The sequence below is a fragment of the Mustela nigripes genome, chromosome 6 (assembly GCF_022355385.1).
Source record: "Mustela nigripes isolate SB6536 chromosome 6, MUSNIG.SB6536, whole genome shotgun sequence".
Taxonomy (NCBI): Eukaryota; Metazoa; Chordata; class Mammalia; order Carnivora; family Mustelidae; genus Mustela; species Mustela nigripes.
In genome coordinates this window covers 123852286-123871677 of record NC_081562.1, presented here as the reverse complement: position 1 = coordinate 123871677, position 19392 = coordinate 123852286, and the positions used below count along the sequence as shown (strand labels likewise).

Here is a 19392-nt window from a genome sequence, read left to right as displayed (position 1 = left end):
TTGCTTGGTAAATAGTTTTAATTTAGCTACACTGATTTCGGCTGAAGAGATTTTCTTGGTTTAAACAAGTGGTTTTAGCATTTTGAAAGTAGACCCTGAGTTTTAAGTCTTTGGGATTTTTACTTATCTTTTTCTGAATAAATTAGAGCAACCAGTTAGTCAGAAGCCCTATATTAAATGCTGACTAAGCCCCAAAACCAGATTAGATGACTGCTATAAAGGTTCTATTAGAAAATGTGCATTTTAATGTTCTACATACATCCTCAGGGTGATGGAGAAGAAAACACATTTTAAAATAATAGCCAAATTGACATAACATTCTCCATAACTTTTTCTTCAGTAGAGGAGATTAATGAAGATTTATTTAATCTGAAAATTGTAGCTGAAAGTTAAAATCTAGTTACTAGTCTATTTGGGAACATATCAACTGACTATTCCATTGAATATTTTCCATGTGTGATTCAAGCAGCCTTGAATAATTGTACCTTCCATAATTTTTCACTTCACTCCCCCCTTTCACTTTGTCCATCAGCCTATGATGGGAAGAATTAAATCTTGTATTTATTGAAACTGTTATAATTTTTGAAAACCGTTGTAGAAAGTGTTTCTCTAATATTCTTATGCGCTTCTCAAGTTTGACATCAGGCACTGAGCCGTCAGCTCTTATTTCTATGGTTCCTGTAAGGCAACTGAAGAGAAACACTCGAAAATACTGAAAGCAATGAAAGGATCCCAGAATAGAACTGACTTAGCTTTGTGTGAACATCAATTCCCAAACTGCCGGTTGAGAATTTTTTTTTAAGTCATCACTAGTCAACTAGCTCATCTTGCCAAGCAAATAAACTGAATAAAATAGAAACTCAATCGTAAGGCACTTTGTAGGAGAAAAACAAAACAAGACATAACTTCTAAATTTAATCGACAGTGGTAAGACGTTGCTAAGCCAAAAAAAAGCTTGATAAATTGTAAATTGCAATGATAATTATCACTAAAACAGAAGGATTCAGCTAAGCTGCCTGAAATTCCTGAGGAAGTTGCATTATATAAATGTAAGTTACTGTTATCTGTTCCACCGTTGGCGGAAGGAGGACTCTGCCTCTTCAGCCTTTGAGCAAGTCTGGTGTGGTGGTTTCCACCACAACATGGGCTGCATGACTTTCCTCTTTCGAACCCAGGCACACACCTGGCTCACTTGATATCATCATAACCTTGAGGCATTAGATAATAACTAAGCCCGTGATGCTCGTTTTATCCCTGACGGCCGACTGTCACAGGGTTTAACAAAAGGTAAATCTAAGATTGTGGACTCCGTGTGGGCCTCCTCTGTCCACCCACCACCTCCCTTGAAGTGGTCATGCCGAAGGAGAAAAGCGTGTAATTGGCTTCTCCCTGGTAGCTCACAGTCCTGGGGAGCAGCACGTTTGTTCTCAGCAGGCCAGCAATCACTGATGCAAGAGAAGGCAGAAAAGGTCTGCTAGGAGAGTTACTCTTTGTGCCCAGATTTGTACAAAGGTTACCGGTAACCTAGTGAAAACTCCGTTTAATTTTTCCCTCCCATCTGCCTTGTACTAATCAAAGGAGGACATCTAAGCCAGGAGATTTGGGGAAGTTGGGGGGAAGCTTCTTCATCTCCTTTCGGCCACCGGAGGTATGATACAGAAGCAAAATTGTTTCATAGACACCTGCTCCTCAGACCAGGAAAAATGTTAGGGCTGCACATGCCCAGGACCTGGGCTGGCTTGTGTTGGGAACCAAGGCACGAGTGGGAATTCCAGGAGAGCCATTTTGCTTCCGTTTTGAATTTCCTTAGACTGAGATTAGCGTAGGTAAAGACCTCCTGTTCCATTTACTTAAGAAGACATAGTAGATAAGCGTTAGTTAAAGAATGTTACTATCAGGAAAAACGTTAAGGGTCATTTGGAGTCATTCTCCTAAGGCAGAGCAAAGAGGAGCTAGCTGGTGAACCACCTGTGGTCTCCGGGCCTGAGTGATGGAGGCTCCCCCCACCCCTCAGGAGGCAGATCTCTCCTTTCAGTGGAAATGTCATGCTGTGGTTGCTCTGTTGAAGGACAAGAAGCCAGCCTTCGGTAACCACGACCCAGGAGCGCCCAGGGCCCACCAGCTGCCCAAGTCCAGCCTGCCACCTCCCCCTCCAGTGCGACGGTCTTCAGACGTATGCGGCAGCCCGGCGACAGTGCCCAGGGCCAAAGGCCCGAGGGGAGGCTTCCCTGCCCCGCCCGACGACTCTCTGCCACCACCGCCGCCGCCGCCACCCCTGGAGGACGACGAGCTCCCTCCGCCGCCCCCTGATTTTAACGACGGGCCCCCGGACTTCGTGCCTCCCCCACCGCCGTCGTTTGCAGGGGATGCGGGCTCTCAGCTACCGCCCCCGCCGCCTCCCCCGCCTGCACCTGCACCCGAGGCCCCGAAGCCGCCCCCCGTTGGCGTTAAAAGGCCTCCTGCTCCCCCGAAGAGGAAAGAGAACCCGGGACCGCCCGGCGGGGGAGGCAGCGGAGAGCAAGATTTCATGTCCGATCTAATGAAAGCTTTGCAAAAGAAAAGAGGCAACATGTCCTAAGGAAAACGGATAAATATCTTCTTGTGATGGGCATAATCTTTTCTAACCTCAAGTGCATTTTTACTACTCTATTTTTGTGACATCTTGTTCATTTTCAGTAAAATATCGACACATTCAGTCGAGAAATGATGTAAAATGTCACTGTAGCTCAAATACATTCATAACCATTAACCTAACACAGAAGTTAAAGAATCTGCCCAAATGTACATATCTTCACTGTTTCCGCTTCTGTGAATTCATTTTCCCTTCCAAGTTAACTAAAAAATGTTTTTATGTTCATTCATTTTAATATGTTCAGAAGCATCAAATTAATAAAGTTTATTTTTTTCTTGAAAACAGTATTTCTAAAAATATTTTTTAAAATAAATCTATTGCGATATCCCTGTTATAGTATACTTGACCTTTTAAAATAGCTTTCAAAGTCGTGGGCCATCTAAAGTGTTGTTAATCTTCGAGGTATTTTCCATCTCCACCCCCAAAGACCTTCAGAATTTTCTGGAAAAAAAAAATTGAAAGAGGGAAAAACAGGAGAGGTAGAATGAATTCAGTGTCTTTGAGACTCATGGCTTGATGGATGGGGATCCTGGACCTCCGTTGTTTGGTTTTCCAGTGGTCAAATAGCATAGTAATGAAGAAAAGAGATATGTAGAGTTTGGGACTTCTCTGTTATAACACTGTTGTAAGTATCCTATAAATTAATACTTAGAGACAGGAAAAGGCAGCCATTTATGTTATTTAACCTGGAATGCTTTCTCTTAAAATTTTTTTTAAGATTTTTTATTTTTATATTTATTTGACAGAGAGAGTGAGTCAGCGAGAGAGGGAATACAAGCAGGGGGAGTGAGAGAGGGAGAGACAGGCTTCCCACAGAACAAGGAGTCAGATGCGGGGCTCGAGCCCAGGACCTTAGGATCATGACCTGAGCCGAAGGTAGACCCTTAACAACTGAGCCACCCAGGCGCCACTCTCAGATAAATTTGATGCTCAATTTTTAATTTTTTTTTAAATTTGACAAAGAGAGAGATCACAAGTAGTCAGAGAGGCAGGTAGAGGGAGAGGGGGAAGCAGGCTCCCCGCAGAGCAGAGAGCCCAACTCCAGGCTCGATTCCAGGACCCGAGATCACCATGACCTGAGCCAAAGGCAGAGGCTCAACCCATTGAGCCACCCAGGTGCCCCTTGATGCTCAATTTTAATAGCTAATTTACCTTGAGCTCCTGTTACCCTGTCTCGCTTCTCTTTCAGGTTGACTTCTGGGAGCCCTTTTAGATTTTCTTAACTTTCTTTCAATGGTTCTATTTTTCTTTTTAATTATGGAACATGTCAAAGACTTTTTTTTGTGTGTGGTGTACTTAATATACAGTGTTAGTTTCAGGGGTACAACACTGTGATTGAAGAACTCTGTATGTTACTGCTGTGTTCACCACAAGCTATTACAAGATCATTGACCATATTCCTTATGCTGCTCCTTTTATTCCTGTGGCTTACTCATTCCATACCTGGAAGCCCGTGTCTCCCCCTTCCCTTCACCCATTTTGCCCATCCCCCCCCACCCTCCTCTCCTCTGCTCCTCTGGCAACCCTCAGTTTGTTCTCTGTATTTAAGGGTTTGTCTCTGCTTTTTTTATTGTTTTTTGGTTTTTTTTTTTTAGATTTCACATATAAGTGAAATCTTATGGGATTTATCTTTCTCTGACTTGTTTCACTTTAGCATAATATCCTCTAAGTCTATTCATGTTGCTGCAAATGACAAGATTTTATTTTTTTATGGCTAATATTCCATTGTGTATATATAGCACATCTTCTTGATCCATTCATCTGTCAATGGCCACTTAATTTACTCCCATATCTTGGCTGTTGTAAATAATGCTGCAATAAACATAGGCGTGCACATAGCTTTTAGAGTTCGCATCTTCCTTTTCTTTGGATAAATAGCCAGTAGAGGTATCCTTGGATCACACGGTGTTTCTGTGTGTGTTTGAGGAACCTCCATACTGTCTTCCAACAGTGGCTGCAGCAGTTTCCCTTCCTACCAACAGTGCCCCGGGGATTCCTGTTTCTCCACATCTCAAAGTCTTCTTAAAGCGGGCAGAAAATAAGTAATCACTGCGATGTTACTTTCCACTTAAGGAAGATGATTAATCTTTTATTTTCCTATTTGGGGGGAAATAAGCTCTAAATTGACTTTTAAAACAAAAAAAACAAATTCAGATTTTAAAGCCAAAATATTTAGTAATTAAAACTGATGAGGGGCACCTGGGTGGCTCAGTGGGTTAAGCCGCTGCCTTCGGCTCAGGTCATGATCTCAGGGTCCTGGGGTCGAGTCCCGCATCGGGCTCTCTGCTCAGCAGGGAGCCTGCTTCCCCTCTCTCTCTCTGTCTGCCTCTCCGTCTACTTGTGATTTCTCTCTATCAAATAAATAAAATCTTTAAAAAAAAAAAAAAAAACTGATGAAATGAGGGCGCCTGGTGGCTCAGTGGGTTAAGCCGCTGCCTTCAGCTCGGGTCATGATTTCGGGGTCCTGGGATCGGGCCCTGCTTCGGGCTCTCTGCTCGGTGGGAAGTCTGCTTCCCCCTCCCTCTCTGCCTGCTTGTGATCTCTCTCTCTGTATGTCAAATAAATAAATAAAATCTTTAAAAAAAAAATGATGAAGTGTTCTATACTTTAACTAAGCATGTTCCTAAGATAGGATAGAAGGTAAATGCTTTACATTAAATGTCTCCTTGTGCACAGTAACTCTTTCCTGTTCATTTTTGTTTTGTGATGATCTTTGATGTCAGATGCAGTAAAAACATGGTGTTTCTGAGACCTAAGGAAAGCCTGATCAATATGCAGATATCTGGGACAATACAAGAAAGTTGTTAATGGCAGAATTTTCTTAGGAACTGATTTGGAGACGGAGAGCTCACACAGGTTGTCTGTGGCCACGCAGAATTGCCCCAGTTGCTTCAACCTGACATAGGCTACTGAACCAAGCCTGTGAGGTTCAGGACAGAAGATTGTTCATTAGATTTACCTGGATCTTAATTTGTTCAAAATGACCACCTAGTTCACAGATGAGGAAATGCATTAGTACTTGAGAAGAATAACTTAGAATTCAGCATCTCTTCAATCGAAAATATAATAATCCTTTGCCAATCAACTCTTGATTTCAGAGTATAAAAACCCTGATGGTATTTTCCAGTCATGTCCAGAGCAGGAAGCAGAAGTGTTCTCCATCCCACAGCCACAGCATCACGAAGAGGAAGGGACCCTGGAAAGGACCCACTACATTAATTAGGATCATGACTTTACGTGACAAAGCAAAGATTGCTTTGCAAATCTAGAGCCATCTTGAGCAAAAAATAGGACTTGATTACACAATTCAGAGCAGAATGCCAATACCTGAGCCACATATGCCCCTAGACTGTCGAGCAGGGCCTAGAACTGGTACCTGGAAATTCTTAGTGTTCCCCTCTCCGCATCTCTGCTCCTGTCCATATGCCTGCTTCCTGGTCCCTCTCTTTGCAAACACTGTTACTCGCTTGGAGTTGTCACTCCACTTTTCAGCTCCTGTGATGGAAGACAGTCTCACTCTCCAACTCCTGCATTTCTTTTCGCATCTGTCTAGAGGTCAAGACAGACTGGTGGTCTACCTTTTAGCCCCACCTGGGAAAATTCTCTAAAAGAGAACCTCGTTGGCATGAGTGAATAAGGGGTCATTGCTCAGCCACATCATTGGTAGCCAGAACATAACACGAGAGGTACTGGGACCCATCACTGGGGATCAAGAAGGCTCAGAGAGTAGGATGAGGGCACTGAGGGGGGGAAAGGGAGAGCTGTGGTGGTTACGGGCTTCACAGAAGAACCAGAAAGTGTCACTTCAAACATATTCCCAACTTAACAGAGAGAAATCAGGCCTGACTATGTGCTTAACCTCGACCTCACAGAGCTGGGTCCCAGCCCCAGTTTCCTAACTCCCATCCATACCATAACTTTCCTTTACAGGGGAAAAAATATAAAAATTCAAACATTAAAATGTTTGTGAGCATTTGATAATATGAATTTTAGGAAAGCTCCTGAAAAGAAGTAACTGGTTTTGTAGTCAAAGTATTGATAGTTTTAATGAACAAAAGGGTTGACTACTCCATTCCGTTTGCCTGTACGGTGGACCAACTTTGATCTCTGCTGTGTGAGTATCAAAGAAAGAATCCAGTATTAAGGTCTTTTAAGTCAGGAATCTTAGAGACTGGGCTGCTTTTGCCTCATCTTGAGGCAGAAGTTTGCTTTCAATAGGCCCAGGCACCAGATCAGGAGCTCTGTGTGATTTTCATTCAAGTAGAACAGAATCTCTGGTGTCTTGCAGGAAAGTCTTCACAAACACTACTTACACATGAGTCTACTTAGGTCAGCCTTGAAAATGTACCAGAATTTGTTCCCCTTTCATGAAAAGCGTAGCCATAAATCTGGACGTGAGGGCAGTACCAGCTTTGGGATCTAGGCAGCGATGAAGGAACTATGGTATTAAGACAGTAATCCTGGGGCGCCTGGATGGCTCAGTGGGTTAAAGCCTCTGCCTTCGGCTCAGGTCATGATCCCAGGGTCCTGGGATCGAGCACCACATCGGGCTCTCTGCTCTGCAGGGCGCCTGCTTCCTCCTCTCTCTCTCTCTCTCTGCCTGCCTCTCTGCCTACTTGTGATCTCTGTCAAATAAATAAATAAAATCTTAAAAAAAAAAAAAAAAGACAGTAATCCTGTATCAGAACCTAAAATAACTCCAGAATTTTGTGCATAATGTTGCCAACAGGACAGAGATCCAGGTAATAGAATAACTGCGAAGCAAAATAAAATAAAACACGGGTTTTGATCAAGTTTACAAGAAACAAGATTTAACATGCCAGGAGATAGACTCTCCTGCTTTCAGTGGGTCTCAGAGGGAAATGAACATTTAAGCTTCTACTGTGTGTTTTACATACTTTATTTAGTCATAAAAACAATGGCTGGTATGATACTGAAATTATCAAAGTCAATGATAACTGAGACTTTGAAGTTTGAGATCTCTTTATGGCTTGATATACGGTCAGTTTTTATAAATGACCCACATGTGTACAGTTACAATGTACTGCCTGTGTTACTTAGTACGACCTTCCTAGGCAGGTGGCTTAAGACTTCCACAGCCTAATATCTAGTCTGCTTGATCCATTGATTACTTGGAAGAATGTGTTAAAATCCCCTTTGATGAAGGTGGATTAGTCAATAGCTTCTAATTGTACTGGTAAGTTCTGCCTTACATATTTTGATACTTTATTAAGTATAAAAATTTATTTGTGTATTTTCCTGGCGAACTGAATGGCATACCTCTGTGGACCACCATTTGCTTGTTATATTCATACAGCTCTTTTCAGTCATTTCCCTGAAAAATCCTTCTATTCATTTACTGTCAAAATTTGTACATCGTGATGTTCCAGGTTTGCCACTTATAAATAGAAGTGAATTTTGTTGTGTTTATATCTAGTCCAGCCATCCTATCTTTTAACTGGAAAATTTATTTTTTAACTTTACTGTAAACGATTATATATTTTTATAACTCATTTTGTACTGTTTTTAATATCTTATTTTGTACTTTCTATATTATCTGGATTTTTCTGGGGCTTTTTTCTTTCTATCTTCTTTTCATGTAACTAAAGATTTTTCTCTTATTCCATTTTAAATCTTCTTATTGAAAAGTTACACCCTGTTTCTTTTCTTTCAATGGCTACCTATAAGTGACATCATACTTAAGAAAGTCTGAAGTTAAACGATTTTAACCAGGACAATACAAGATTTAAGAACACTTGAATTTCATTCGGACACACACACACACAGACACACACACACACACACACACACACACACAGAGTATTGTCATCCAGTGTTTGAGTTTTGTCTTGGGTTTTTTCCCCCTAGAATGTCTTTATTACATACTCATTCTTGAAAGATGGTGTCATTGTATATAAAATTCTGGGTTGGCTGTACATAAACTTTAGTAAGTACTAAATAACAGTGAGTTCTTTGAAAAGGTTGTCCCCCTATCTTCTAGCTTCCAATGATGCTATTGAGAAGTTGGCTGTCAAATTATCCTTTCATTTTGGTCATCTTTTCTTTCTCCCTCTGGATGATTTTAAGACTTTTCTTTATTGGGATCTAAGTGTGGGTTTCTTTTTATTTGAATGCTTGGGAATCTGCCAAAGCTCCTAATTTTAAAATATGTGGATTTCACTCTTCTGGAAAAGTCTCATATATTTTGTTTTCAAATATTGCCTCTCCTTATCCAGTTCTGGAGCTCCAGTGAAATGTATGTCAGACCTTCTAACTGTCCTTCGTATCTCTTAATTTTGTATATTTTCCATAAAGTACCTAAGAATTTCATATTTGGTGAACCAATAAAAATGGTATCTTTGGGATGCCTGCGTGGCTCAGTGAGTTGAGGTCTCTGCCTTCTGCTCAGGTCATGATTCCAGGGTCCTGGGATAGTATCAGGCTCTCTGCTCAGCGGGGAGCCTGCTTCCCCCCACTCTCTCTGCCTGCCTCTCTGCCTACTTGTGATCTCTGTCAAATAAATAAATAAGATCTTAAAAAAAAAAAAGAAAATGGTATCTTTAATTTTATATTTTAGTCGTTCATTGCTGGTATATAGGAATGCAATTGCAATTGATTTTTGCATACGACATTGAATCCTGCAACCTTTCTGTACTTGCTAATTAGTTTTCTTTTGTCAATTGTTTTTTTATTTTCTACATATACAATTATGTCATCTACAGAGACAGTTTATTTTCTTCCTCCCCTATTTATATACCTTCTATTTCCTTTTCTTATTAAGAACTTCCAGTATGATGTTGAAAAGCAGTGGTGAGAGGGGACATCCTTACCTTGCTCCTGACCTTAGCAGGAAAGTGTCTAGTTTTTCACCATTAAGTAAAATGTTAGTGTTACTTTTTTTGTAGATGTTCTTTAGCAAGTTGAGAAAATTCCCCTATATTCCTAGTTTGTTCGGACTGTTTATTATGAATGGCTGTTAAATTTTGTCAAATGTTTTTTTCGGCATCTGTTGATGTGACCACATGATTCTGGTATTGTTAATTTTCTCTATTGATTTCCTGTTTCCAATTTCATTAATTTCTGCTTTAATTTTCAATTTCATTGATTTCTGCTTTAATTTTCATTTCTTTACTTCTGCTTATTTTATATTTAGTTTACTCTTCTTTTTCTAACTTCTCAAGGAGGAAGATTAGATTACTGGTTTTAGTTCATTCCTTTTTTGCTGTATGCATTCAGTGTTATAAATTTCTCTTTAAGCACTTCATCCCACAGATTTTGATAAGTTGTATTTTCATTTTCACAAAACACTGTTTCATTCCTCTTGAGATTCCTTTTTTGACTCTTATGTTATTTCTTTTTTTTTTTTAAAGATTCTATTTATTTATTTGACAGAGAGAGATCACAAGTAGGCAGAGAGGCAGGCAGAGAGAGAGAGGAGGAAGCAGGCTCCCCTCTGAACAGAGAGTCCAATGCGCGGCTCGATCCCAGGACCCTGAGATCACGACCCGAGCCGAAGGCAGCGGCTTAACCCACTGAGCCACCCAGGCGCCCATGTATCCCTGTATTTAGAGTGGATTTGCTGTAGCCAGAATATAGTTGGGTCTTGCTTTTTGACCCACTCTGATAATCTGTGTCTTTTAATTGGTGCATTTAGACCCCGGTGTTTAAATCAATTATTCACGTAGCTGGATTACTATCTACCGTATTTGTCACTGTTTCCTACTAGCTGCCCTTGTTCTTTGTTTCTCCTTTTGTCTTTCACTCTTTTTCTACCATTTGTGATTTTTTTTTTTTAAGATTTTATGTATTTATGTGACAGAGAAAGAGAGAGAGACAGAGACAAAAACAGAGAGCACACACAGCAGGGGGAACAACAGAAGGAGAGGGAGAAGCAGGCCCTCTCCTGAGCAGGCAGCCCAATGTGGGACTCAATCCCAGGACCCTAGCTTCATGACCTGAGCCCAAGCTGATGCTTAACCAACTGAGCCACCAGGTTCCCCCCATTTGTAGTTTTAACTGAACATTTATATGATTCCATTTTATCTCTTTTTTTAGCACATCAATTATACTTTTTTTCCCTTTTTTTTTTTTAACTTTGTTAGTGGTTTCTGGAGTTTGCAGTATATATTTAAAATATATATGCCCAATGCTTCATGGGCAGAGCAAGTACTTTATAACAATATGTTTTTTATTCCTCCCTCCTGCTTCTTATATCATTACTGTCCTTGATTGCACTTACTTACAAGCCATAATCATCTAATACACTGTTGTTAGTGTTGTTTTTAACAAAGTGTTATCTATTACATTAATTAAGAATAAGAAAAATAAAATTTTCTTTTATCTTCACTTATTCCTTCTCTAATGCTCTTTCTTTATATTTCTTTATATATATTTTTCTTCTCCCTAAAGAATTTCTTTAAGCATTTCTTGCATGGCAGGTCTGCTGGCAGCAAATTTTTCTTTTCTCCCTCTCTTTCTTTTTTTTTTTCCCCTCTCTTTCTTTTTTGTCTAGGAAAGTCTTTATCTGTGCTTCACTTTTTTTTTTTTTACAGACTTCATTTATTAGAGAGATGGAGAGAGAACACAAGTAGGCAGAGCAGCAGGCAGAGGCAGAAGAAGCAGCAGGCTCCCTGCCGAGCAAGGAGCTTGATGTGGGACTCGATCCCAGGACCCTGGAATCATGACCTGAGCCGAAGGCAGCTGCTTAACCCACTGAGCCACTCAGGTGCCCCTGTCCTTCACTTCTGAGGGATAATTTTGTAGGATACAGAATTCTAGTTTGGTGGGGTTTTTTCTCTCAACGCTTGAAATATTTCACTCCATTCTCTTCTTGCTTGTATGGTTTCTGTGAAGTCAAATGTAATTCTTATCTTTTTTCCTCCATTTATAAAATATTTTATTCTTCTGGCAACCTCTGGGATTTCTTATTTATCTTCGATTTTCTAGATTTTGAATATGGTATGCTTAAGTACTGGTGGTGTTGTTCAGGGAGGGGTTTATCCTACTTGGTGTTTATTGAGCACTGAGGATCTGTGGTTTGGTTCTGGCATTATTTTGGGAAAATTCTCAGTCATGACTTCTCTTCCTTTCTTCCTAGTATGTGTATAATATACCTTTCGTAGTTGTCCCGTAGTTCTCAGATATTCTGTTTTGTTTTCAGTATTTTTTCTCTTTGCTTTTCAATTTTAGAAATTTCTATTAACATATCCTCAAGTTCAGAGATTCTTTCATTAACTGTGTCTAATCTACTAATGACACCATCAAAGGCATTTTCACTTATAGTTTTGATCCCTAGCATTTCTTTTTTATTCTTTCTTAGATTTTTCCATCTCTCTGCTTACATTGTCCATCTATTTTTGTGTGTGCTGTCTACTTTTTCCATTAAAGCCCTTAGCATATGAACCATGGTTATTTTTAAATCCTGGTCTGAGAATTTCAACATTCCTGCCATATCTGACTGTGGTTCTGATGCTTGCTATGTGTCTTCATAGTGCTTTTTGCCGTTTAGTATGCCTTGTGATTTCTTTGTAAAGCTGGACGTGATGTGTTGGGTAAAAGGCACTGTGGTTACTATGCCTCTAGTAATATGATGGTGAAGTGTAGGGAAGGAAAAGTATCCTATGTCCTAGTTAGCCTATGACACTGGGCACTGGTCTGTGCACTTCACAACTGCTTCCCAGGTTTTTTTTTCCCTCTTAGGTAGGACGAGATGGTTACAGAGGCTTAGAGTCAAGTATTTCCCATCCCCGACACGAAAGGCTAGAGGAGGCTGGTGTTGGGCATTTTGCTTTTCTCTGGTCCGTTAAGCTGTGATAAAATCTCATTAAGGTAGGCTCTGGTAAAATATTTTTTCCTGCAGGCAGGTCTTGTTAAGAAGAATGAAATGCTCTGGCATATTTCAAAATGGCTACTTTCCCTGCTGGAAACATGAGGGCATTTTTCTCAGATCTTCATTGTGAGAACCTGGTATAACTCCTGGAAATAAAACACAAAAGTGTGAGAATAGCACCTGGCTGGATCTCCTTGCAGTTCCTAACTCTCAGACTTGTAACAGGTCTCTCTCAAAAATCTAATAACTAAAGCAGAAGCTTGGAACTTAACTTGGAAAGTTAAAGCAACTACCATAGAGCTCTCAGGTCAAAAATAAAATCAATATGAAAAATGCAGATTAATGGGGTGCCAGGGTGGCTCAGTCAGTTGGGTGTCCGCCTTTAGCTCAGGTCATGATCCCGGGGTCCTGGGATTGAGCCTCATTGGGCTTCTGGCTCAGCAAGGAATCTGCTTCTCCCTCTCCCTCTGACCCTTCCTCCTGCTCATGCTCTTGATCTCTATCTCCCAAATAAATAAATTTTTTTTAAATGCAGTTTACCTAGAAACTAATGACAATGAGAATAGCCAAAGCAGTATTCACTAGAAATTTTATAGTCTTAATTTCATGTATTAGAAAATACGATTAAAAATAAACAAACTGGGGTGCCTGGGTGGCTCAGTTGGTTAAGCGGCTGCTTTTGTCTCAGGTCATGATCCCAGAGTCCTGGGATTGAGTCCCTCATCGTGCTCCCTGCTTAGTGGAGTGCCTGCTTCTCCCTCTCCCTCTGCCTTCTGGTCTGCCTACTTGTGCTATTTCTCTATCAAATAAATAAAAATTGTTAAAATAAATAAAGAAATGAACCAAGAGTATATTAAAGGAAAGTCAAAGCTAAAGAAATCAGATTTCACTTACAAACAAAATAAAAATCAAACACTGAAAAAATAAAATTAAATTTTAAAAAATTAAACAGAACACCAAAAAAAGCAAATAAATGACCTGAAAAGACCAACATAAAAGACTAAGGTTTAGCAAATTTAACCAAGGGTAAAAGATTGAGAACATATATTAAGAAGTTTAGAAACAAGTATAGGGACAAAATTATAGATATGGAAGAAATTAAATATTATGAGACAATAAATAGCACATGTAATATGTGTCAACAAAATTAAGCATCTTGATGGATTAATTTTGTAAGAAACACATGAATTACCAAATTGGATGCACAAGGATACAGAAAGCCTGTAGTCTCATAATCACAGGAAGAAATGAAGAATTTTCATCTACCTCATATCTGATTTCCCTTTCTTCTTAATTAACAGAAGATCTAGTTGGAATGGCAACATATCTGGCTAAAAATAGTTTCCTAGACCCACTTTGCAGCCAGAAATGGTCATGTGACCCAGTCCTTGCCAACGAAATGCAAAAATAGAAGTGAGATGTAAGTAAAAGACTGTTGGGGATTTCTAGGAAGGATTTTTGTTTCCCTGTTACAGGCGCCCTCCCTTCTTCCCCATTGCCTTCCTTCATCCAGACAGGACCAAGGATCAAAGCTTGGAGGTCATCAGTTATTTGCTGACCATGAGGCAACAAGCAGAGAAGGACCAACTCAATGCCATAAAGAAATGGGGGAATGAAAGGCAAGGCTGGGCCCTCAGGACATTGCTGAGCTGCTGCACCAGCCTGGAACGCTTGGTCATACCCTTCCCTCTGTGAGACTCAAACCTCTATGTGGATAAGACGGTGTTGGTCAACTTCCAGTTATTTGCAGCTGAACAAAAAGACAGAATTTTCAATTCCCAGGTGCTGTGAATATCTAGTTAAAAACAAAGAAGACAAAAGCAGTCCATTGAAAGCTGCATATGTTCAACAACATGGCTAAGATGAACCACAGACACCAAAAACTGTCTTATGTACCAGTGAGTCCATTTAGGAAATGTAGTACTAAAGTGTACTTTTTACACAGTGACAACAAAAACTACAACATATCTAAGAATTGATGTAAGAAATCTTCAAAGTTGGAGGCACCCAGGTGGCTCAGCAGTTAAAGTGGCTTCAGTGCAGGCCGTGATCCTCCATCCGACTCACTCTCTCTCTCTGTCTTAAATAAATATATACAGTCTTAAAAAAAAAAAAAAAAGAAAAGAAAAAAAGAAAAAAAAAACGTTTTTTAAAAAGAGAAATCTTCAAAGCCTATATGAAGAAAGCTGTAAAATTTTTATTTCAGGACCTAAAATGTTAGGAAACAAATACAGAGAGCCCTTACTTTGCATAGTTCCGACATGCACAAGTTCCAGTAACCACAATTCAGTTAAATAACACTAGTTTCCCAACATTTGCTACCATGATATTATAACCAAACAGTTGGGTAAAGTACAAACTTCACCGTTAGAATTGCAGTCCACAAATCACTACGTAAAAGATGACTATCATGATCAGTGACCAATCATATCACTTCTTTCAAAGTCTGTTAGTGGTTGATTGCTGTATCCTTGTTACTCTTTTTTTTTTTTAAAGATTTTTATTTTATTTATTTGACAGGCAGAGATCACAAGTAGGCAGAGAGGCAGGCAGAGAGAGAGAGGAGGAGGAAGCAGGCTCTCCGCTGAGCAGAAAGCCCGATGTGGGGCTCGATCCCAGGACCCTGGGATCATGACCTGACCCAAAGGCAGAGGCTTTAACCCACTGAGCCACCCAGGCGCCCCTCTATACTTGTTATTCTTATGCATAGACAGCAAAGTGTGTAGTTGCACTGATTCCTTATCTCCCAGTGGTAAACCCACATGACATTTTATTTAAAAAAATGATCACTGGAAAAAGGAAATTGGCCAGTAAAGATGAAACTGCAGTACATAAATGAAAAGCGATAATACTGAAAGTCAAATTCAAACTGAACATAAATGGAGTTATGGAAAAAATAGTGGCAACTCACTAAGATATAGAAAAGATCCTAGTTCTGTATTATGAGTTATATGACAAGAAAAAAAGCCAACAAGCATTGTTCAAGCCACTCTTAATAAGTCTCTTAGAAATAAAATACTTTCTCAATGTTTCTAGTGTTTTAAAGTACAGTGCACTATTAGTTTTACTATTTTATTTCCCTATATATCCATAGCCAACAGTGAAAGAGTTTTTAAGGTTTTGACCAAAATTTTTGAAGATCACAAAGCAATCAATTTTTCCCATTGATTATTTGATCACTTTGCATGGTTTTAGTTTGTGTGGCCACTTTTACAGTCCAGTAGTACTATGCAAAGGGAAGAATGCCTGTAGCGTGTTCCTGGATGGGAAAACTCAATGTTGTAAAGATGTTAATTCTTTCCAAGTCACTCTATAAATTTAATATAAAACCAACCAATAGGGACGCCTGGGTGGCTCAGTTGGTTAAGCAGCTGCCTTCGGCTCAGGTCATGACCCCACCGTCCTAGGATCGAGTCCCACATCGGGCTCCTTGCTCCGCAGGGAGCCTGCTTCTCCCTCTGACTCTGCCTGCCACTCTGTCTGCCTGTGCTCGCTCTCTCCCCCGCCCTCTCTCTGATAAATAAATAAAATCTTTAAAAAAAAAAAAAAAACAACCAATATCCCAACAAGATTTTTTTCTGAAAATTAACACATAAAAATTCAACTAAAATAATTAACTAGCAAAAAAAACATTTATTTTTTACTTATAGAGAAAGAGCATGTGTACTCTCAAGTGGTGGGGAGGGGCAGAGGAGAGAGAGAAATTTAAGCAGGCTCCACACCCAGTGCAGAGCCCAATCTCATGACCCTGAGATCATGACCTGAGCTGAAATCATGAGTCAGCTGCTCAACCGACTGAGTCACCCAGGCACTCCATAAAGAAAATGTTTTAAAGGAGTAATAATGGGGGTGTCTGAGTGTCTCAGTTCACCAGCTCTTGATTTCAACTTGGGTCATGATCTTAGGGTCCTGGGATGGAGCCTTGCTATGGGCTCTGCACTCAGCAGGGAATCTGCTTCGGGATTTTGTCTCTCCCTCTGCCCTTCCCCCGGCTTCTCTAAAATAAATAAATAAATCTTTTTTTTTTTTTTAAAGATTAATGATAGCAGAGTAACTGTTGAAATATATTATATTAATTGTTGATACTATACAATCAAAATAATTAAGACTTGCATTGCTAGAAGAGCTGAAAAAAAGTCTAGCAGTGAGCTCAAAGATATAAGAACTTATATATGATAAAAGTGTTTCAAACATGTATGAAAAGGATAAACTGACAAACAGTTTTGGGACATTATCTGTCAATGGGGTAAAAATAAACAAATCTCAAAGGGATTAAGTGTACACATTCTAAAAATACTAAAAGAAAATATGAGGAAATACATTTTGTAAAATATAAACAAAACTAAACAAGACATAAAATCCAAAAATACTTTTTAAATTGCCAAATTCAATATATGAAAATTTGTAAAAACCTGTTTAAAAAGGTGCCATTAAAGAATAAAATATTAATGATAGAAAAGAAACACTATTTACTACATGAAAATCAAAAATTATTTGCTACATGAATAATAAAAATTAATATTAAAATAATAAAATTTTCATGTATCAGACTGCAAAAAATACATAAAATAATATCCAATGCTTAGAGTATAAAGAAACTGATATTGTGATATGTCATTGGAAATATCAACTGGTAAAGCCTTTGGGGGGTTCAATTTGGCAGTATACATAAACATTTTTAATGCAGAGACACCTGGGTCGCTCAGTTGGTTAAGTGGCTGCCTTCAACTCTGGTCATGATCCTGGGGGCCTAGGATAGAGTCCTGCATGGGGCTCCCTGCTCAGCAGGAAGCGTGCTTCTCCCTCTGCCTGCCACTCCCACTGCTTCCCCTGCTTGTGCCCTTTCTCCCTGACAAAGAAATAAAATCTTAAAAAAAAAAAATGGGGGCACCTGGGTGGCTCAATGGGTTAAGCCTCTGCCTTCAGCTCAGGTCATGATCTCAGGGTCCTGGGATCAAGCTCCACATCAGCCTCTCTGCTTAACAGGGAGCCTGCTTCCCCCTCTCTCTCTGCCTGCTGCTCTGCCTACTTAACAAATAATAAATAAAATATTTTTTAAAAATTTAATGCATACACCTTTTGACCCAATTAATTCTATTTGTAGGACTCTAAAAGCAAAAACACATAGACAAGGATGCTGTATATATTGGAAAAAAATCTGGAAACAAATGAGTACCAAATACATAAATAATTTGACAAAATATGGTATATCTATACTATGGAATATTTTAAACCATTAAAGCAAATGAAGGAGATCACAATATTCATATTTAACAATATATTTAGCTAAATAAAAGGCAGCTTACAAAACAGCATGTCAAGTATGCCTCTAGTCACAGAAGCCTTATACACATATATAAGTGTATGTTGGTATGCAAGTATGTACATGTACACCAGAAGTCTGAAAAGATACAAGCCTTATAAAACATAGTTACTTCTGGGATACAGAATGGATATAGGAAAGAGGAGGAAGTAGAGCGTGAAGGACGACTTCACATCTTTTCAATATACTTATTTAAAACATTTTTACATGAGCATTTATTACTTGACATGAGCAATTGTTACATTAACAAAAAAAATAATAAATTAAAATTTTGTGAGGTTAGGACTTTTGTTAGTTTTAATAATGTATCTTTTTGCTATTTTGGTTTTTTTGTTCTTGGCTCATATCGTTTAGTTTTAGGCAAGGTTTTAGCTCAGATATTGGCTATCATTTAACAAGCTCTGTAGAGTTTCAAATATTCACAAAGCTTTAAGCATCTAAACTGTGATCTCTAATATTATTTCCCTGAATGAGGTCTCCTTAGAAAAATTACTGGCTCCAGGGCTAAGGCAAGAAATATGCACAATGAACCTGGAACATCTTTCCCCATCAGAAAACAAAGCTATCGGGCGCCTGGGTGGCTCAGTGGGTTAAGCCGCTGCCTTCGGCTCAGGTCATGATCTCAGAGTCCTGGGATCGAGTCCCGCATCGGGGGCTCCGCTTGGCGGGGAGCCTGCTTCCCTCTCTCTCTCTGCCTGCCTCTCCATCTGCTTGTGATTTCTCTCTGTCAAATAAATAAATAAAATCTTAAAAAAAAAAAAAGAAAAGAAAAGAAAACAAAGCTATCAAAACCTTCTAGGAACATGTACACGAGGAGCCATCATGAATAAAGCCTCACTGGCCATACGTGGGACAATTCGTACATCAGTTAGGATAGTAACTGCAACAGTCCAAAACAAAATGTGCTTAAATTCAAGAGTTCATGATACTAAAACCAATCAACAAGCCTACTGACTGTCTTTGGAGCATGCTTGGGAGCCAGTTCTTTGGCTTTCCGTGTCTCAGGATAACCAAATAATTAATGATAGAAACTTTTCCTTTATAGAAGGATTCCAGCTAACGATTGATAGGATTAGATTATCATTTGACAACCTTATTGAATCAGTGGGTCCAGGAGATGACTGTTAGTGGCTGCTGATATCACAGAAGGAAACAGCCAATCTGTACTTGTTGGTGGAAGTGCCCACAATTGCCTTCTGATGGCAAGTATTTCTCCGATAAGTTGAGGGTTTATAGAAATACAGGCAACAGAACGACATGTTAAACAATAACACAGACATGCAACTAGCAAAATGCACACTCTGGGACACACTCTGGGGTAGGTGACCGGCTTTCTTCAACCAAAACGAAGGAAAAAGAAGATGCAAGTGGTTGTACCCAAAAGTATCAAAAGAAACTCAAAGAGCTTTTATCATCTAATTTGAACGTATAGTCCTTACTTGGATCCCAGTTCAAATAAGCAACCATAAAATGATAATAGTGGTGATAATGACTTATAAAACAAAAGGAAAAATCCAAAAACTAGTACTTGGATTTGATGAATTAGGGAGTTGTTCAGTTGTCTTAAGATATGATAATGGTATTGTGTGTGTTTTCAGTCATTAACGT

General features: G+C 39.4%; 2 protein-coding genes across 2 annotated transcripts in view; one reads left to right on the top strand and one right to left on the bottom strand.

The window, feature by feature from the left end:
• Positions 1–2914, top strand: part of APBB1IP (amyloid beta precursor protein binding family B member 1 interacting protein) — a 108952-nt gene extending 106038 nt beyond the window's left edge. The window contains exon 15 of the mRNA XM_059404153.1: positions 2069–2914. Within this exon, the coding sequence (XP_059260136.1) occupies positions 2069–2578 (510 nt within the window). The 3' untranslated portion in view covers positions 2579–2914. The remainder of the gene's footprint in view (positions 1–2068) is intronic.
• A 10946-nt stretch (positions 2915–13860) lies between these two features.
• Positions 13861–19392, bottom strand: part of LOC132020081 (protein adenylyltransferase SelO-like) — a 44941-nt gene continuing 39409 nt past the window's right edge. Inside the window, exon 19 of the mRNA XM_059404151.1 lies at positions 13861–14561. Within this exon, the coding sequence (XP_059260134.1) occupies positions 14496–14561 (66 nt within the window). The 3' untranslated portion in view covers positions 13861–14495. The remainder of the gene's footprint in view (positions 14562–19392) is intronic.